The sequence below is a fragment of the Propithecus coquereli genome, unplaced genomic scaffold (assembly GCF_000956105.1).
Source record: "Propithecus coquereli isolate 6110/MARCELLA unplaced genomic scaffold, Pcoq_1.0 Scaffold14, whole genome shotgun sequence".
NCBI classification, from domain to species: domain Eukaryota; kingdom Metazoa; phylum Chordata; class Mammalia; order Primates; family Indriidae; genus Propithecus; species Propithecus coquereli.
This window is the reverse complement of record NW_012138302.1, coordinates 7,019,344-7,022,275: the sequence shown is the minus strand read 5'-3', so window position 1 is coordinate 7,022,275 and position 2,932 is coordinate 7,019,344. Positions and strand designations below refer to the sequence as shown.

The following is a 2,932-nucleotide window of genomic DNA, read 5'->3' as shown; positions in this document are numbered from 1 at the left end:
CTTATATAACAGGTACACAATTCTTATTTATACTCTAGAAATTTCCCAAATTTTGAAAACAGAATTTTTTCATAATTCATTTGGTGGCATAAAGTGACCAACTTGAATTAAAATGGCATAAGGCCATTTGTAGTCTTTATTTATCCCACATAGTGAACTACTAATATTTAGCTCTATTTCATTGGTGAATTGCATTTATAAAAACATATGCACACTTAAACTATAGGTTTTCTGACCCATGCAAAAGATAAAAGATATATTTGCAGGATTTTTCCCCAAAATTATCTCTTCAATTCATGGAATCAAGATACAACATAAGCAAGTAACATGAAAATTTAAGTTTTAATAGTATACTTACACATTTCGGCAAGATATGGGCTTGAGAAAACCAATTTCGCTTCCAGTGAAATGTGTTTCATTGCCACTGAAATCTTTGCAAGTTATGTTGGGTGCTGGAAAACATGGAACTGAAGGCAGAAAAAAAAGTCAATAAACCATTACTTTTTTTCTGTAGAAAAGGTATATAATTGTTTTTTCTAAGACTAGCAAAGCGCATAAGAAAATGTTATAACAAACCACCTCCCAATATAACATCTGACACAAGGCTTTAATTTGATAGGAAAAACTATATTATATATAGGTATTTATATACAAGATAAATATAATATGATATAGTGGTCTCTTAGCACACAAATACAAGAATTGCCACACCGGATTAGATGCATAATTCATCTGATTAATAATTCAATCTCTTTTCTTCTGACAAAGGTGACAAGGGAAGAATTGCACGATATTACTGCCCTTCATCTCTAAGATAAAGAATACTTCTCAAATTTTTGTTGGTAACTCATTGGGCAATTTATCTATTAAATTATTCAACATAACCTGAGTTTGTATTTTCATCTTATTTCAACTATTGTAGATAATGACTGGAATAAATTAAGATTCTTTTTATTCATTCTAAATGTATTTGTTTCTTGATTCCCTCTAGGATGTAATGTAGTATTATTATTTCAGCATTTAGTAATTTTGATCTTTACTCACACCCCAGATGATGTAAGAGGAATACTTACAGAGCTTACTATGTGCCAGGCAGGCACTGTCCCAAATGCTTTACAGCCTCATAGTGCAAAGAATAAGAACTTTGAAATGAGAATGACCTATCCGGGCATTGCCCCTTTCAGAATCTTGGATTCTTTGTGGGTAAAAATAGTACTAAGACCACCTAGTACTCACGGAACAATGTGGTAATTAAATATATAAAAATATCGAGCACAAGGCACAGCTTATAGTAGGTATTCAATAAATGTTAGGGTCTTTTTTTCCGTCAACATTTCAACCTGAGAGCTATTAACGCTTTTAGGCTAGTTTTAGCAAATCCTTATCTCTATGTTTAGCAACAATGATTACAGATTTTTTTTTTTTTTGGAGAAAATGCAAATAGAACTTTGTATAATAATCAAAGTAAAAACAGAGGGATCCCAGAGTTTGATTATGAGAGGAAGATGGTATTTTCTGTCTAGTTTACAATTATCTTATTAATTAAAATTTCCAACAAATCGTTGTTCTCCTTTAGGTCAGAATAGTACACCAAGAAAAATGATGCTGGAAAAAACCCTATAATGACTTCTACACCTGTTTGTTGGGTTACTGATAGTTCTAACTACATCACCCCTTAAATTTTATTATTTATTTATTTATGTATATATGTAAAGCATTTAAATTTCTAAAACAAGGTGATACTTATAATAAAAGGCATAGATTCCATACAACTGAGAACCATTTAAATAAAATAAAGGGAAGAGGGAGAGTAAAGAAATAATTAAAGCAAAAAACTAGGCTAAGGGAAGACACCATAATTAAACCACGAATTTGATTCAGAGATTCCTAGTAGTTAAGACAAAAAGTTTTACATAGCTATGGTGATACAATTAAAAGAAAGCATACCAATTGACCTCTAAACTATTATAGGACTTGGCTTGGTTCATAATACAAGGGACAATGAATATAATAGAGAAGACCCTCAATAAGAACTTTTACAAACAATAGAGGTTTTCCACATAGCCATTTCTTATACTAACTTCAGATATAAGGAAGGACATGATGTTAAGGTCTATAAAAAGGGCAATAGTTAACAGACAACTGATATGTAGCTATTTGGCCATCTGCCAAATAGGGATAAAATTATGACTTTTGTGAATGAATTGATATCATGTCCCTTAGATTATATCTCTTGAAAATCTTTCATCTTAGATCATGCTTTCCACTAGAGTCATTCAGTAGACAATTCAAAATTGAGGTTAGCAACAAATGTCTGAAATGCTAATATAAATTCTATGTTACTGACTAAAAGGAGATCAATATGTTTTAGATGAGGAATTCCTCTTTTCTGCCCAGCAACCATGGCCCAACAATAGATTAATAACTCTTAACTGGGGCCAATTTTGCTCCCCAGGGGACATTTGGCAATGTCTGCAGACATTTTTGGTTGTCACCACTGGGGGCCTGCTAGTGGCATCTAGCAGGTAGAGACCATGGATACTACTAAACATCCTACAATGCACAAAACAGCCTCCCCTCAACAATGAATTATCTAGTCCAACACATCGATAGCACCAAGGTTGAGAAAACCTGCCCTAGATCAGTGGTCTTCAAAAAATTTTGCTCACCACTTCCCAAATAATTTTTTTAAAACTATGTACCCCCTCACACGTTTAAATTGACATCTACAATTTTTCATAATGAATTTAAATGGCTGCAAAAAAGTAATTTACAGCATATTTAATACTATCATCAAATTAAAATGTTATAGCACTCTTTAGGCTGGGCGCAGTGGCTCACGCCTGTAATCTTAGCACTCTGAGAGGCAGAGGAGGGAGGATTGCTGGAGGTTAGGAGTTCAAAACCAGCCTGAGCCAGAGTGAGACCCGGT

At 33.2% G+C, this 2,932-nt stretch overlaps 1 protein-coding gene across 1 annotated transcript in view; it reads right to left on the bottom strand.

The window, feature by feature from the left end:
• TM2D1 (TM2 domain containing 1) overlaps positions 1–2,932 on the bottom strand; it is a 50,935-nt gene that overhangs the window by 29,833 nt on the left and 18,170 nt on the right. Inside the window, exon 3 of the mRNA XM_012639356.1 lies at positions 359–467. Coding sequence (XP_012494810.1) covers positions 359–467 — 109 coding nt within the window. The remainder of the gene's footprint in view (positions 1–358; positions 468–2,932) is intronic.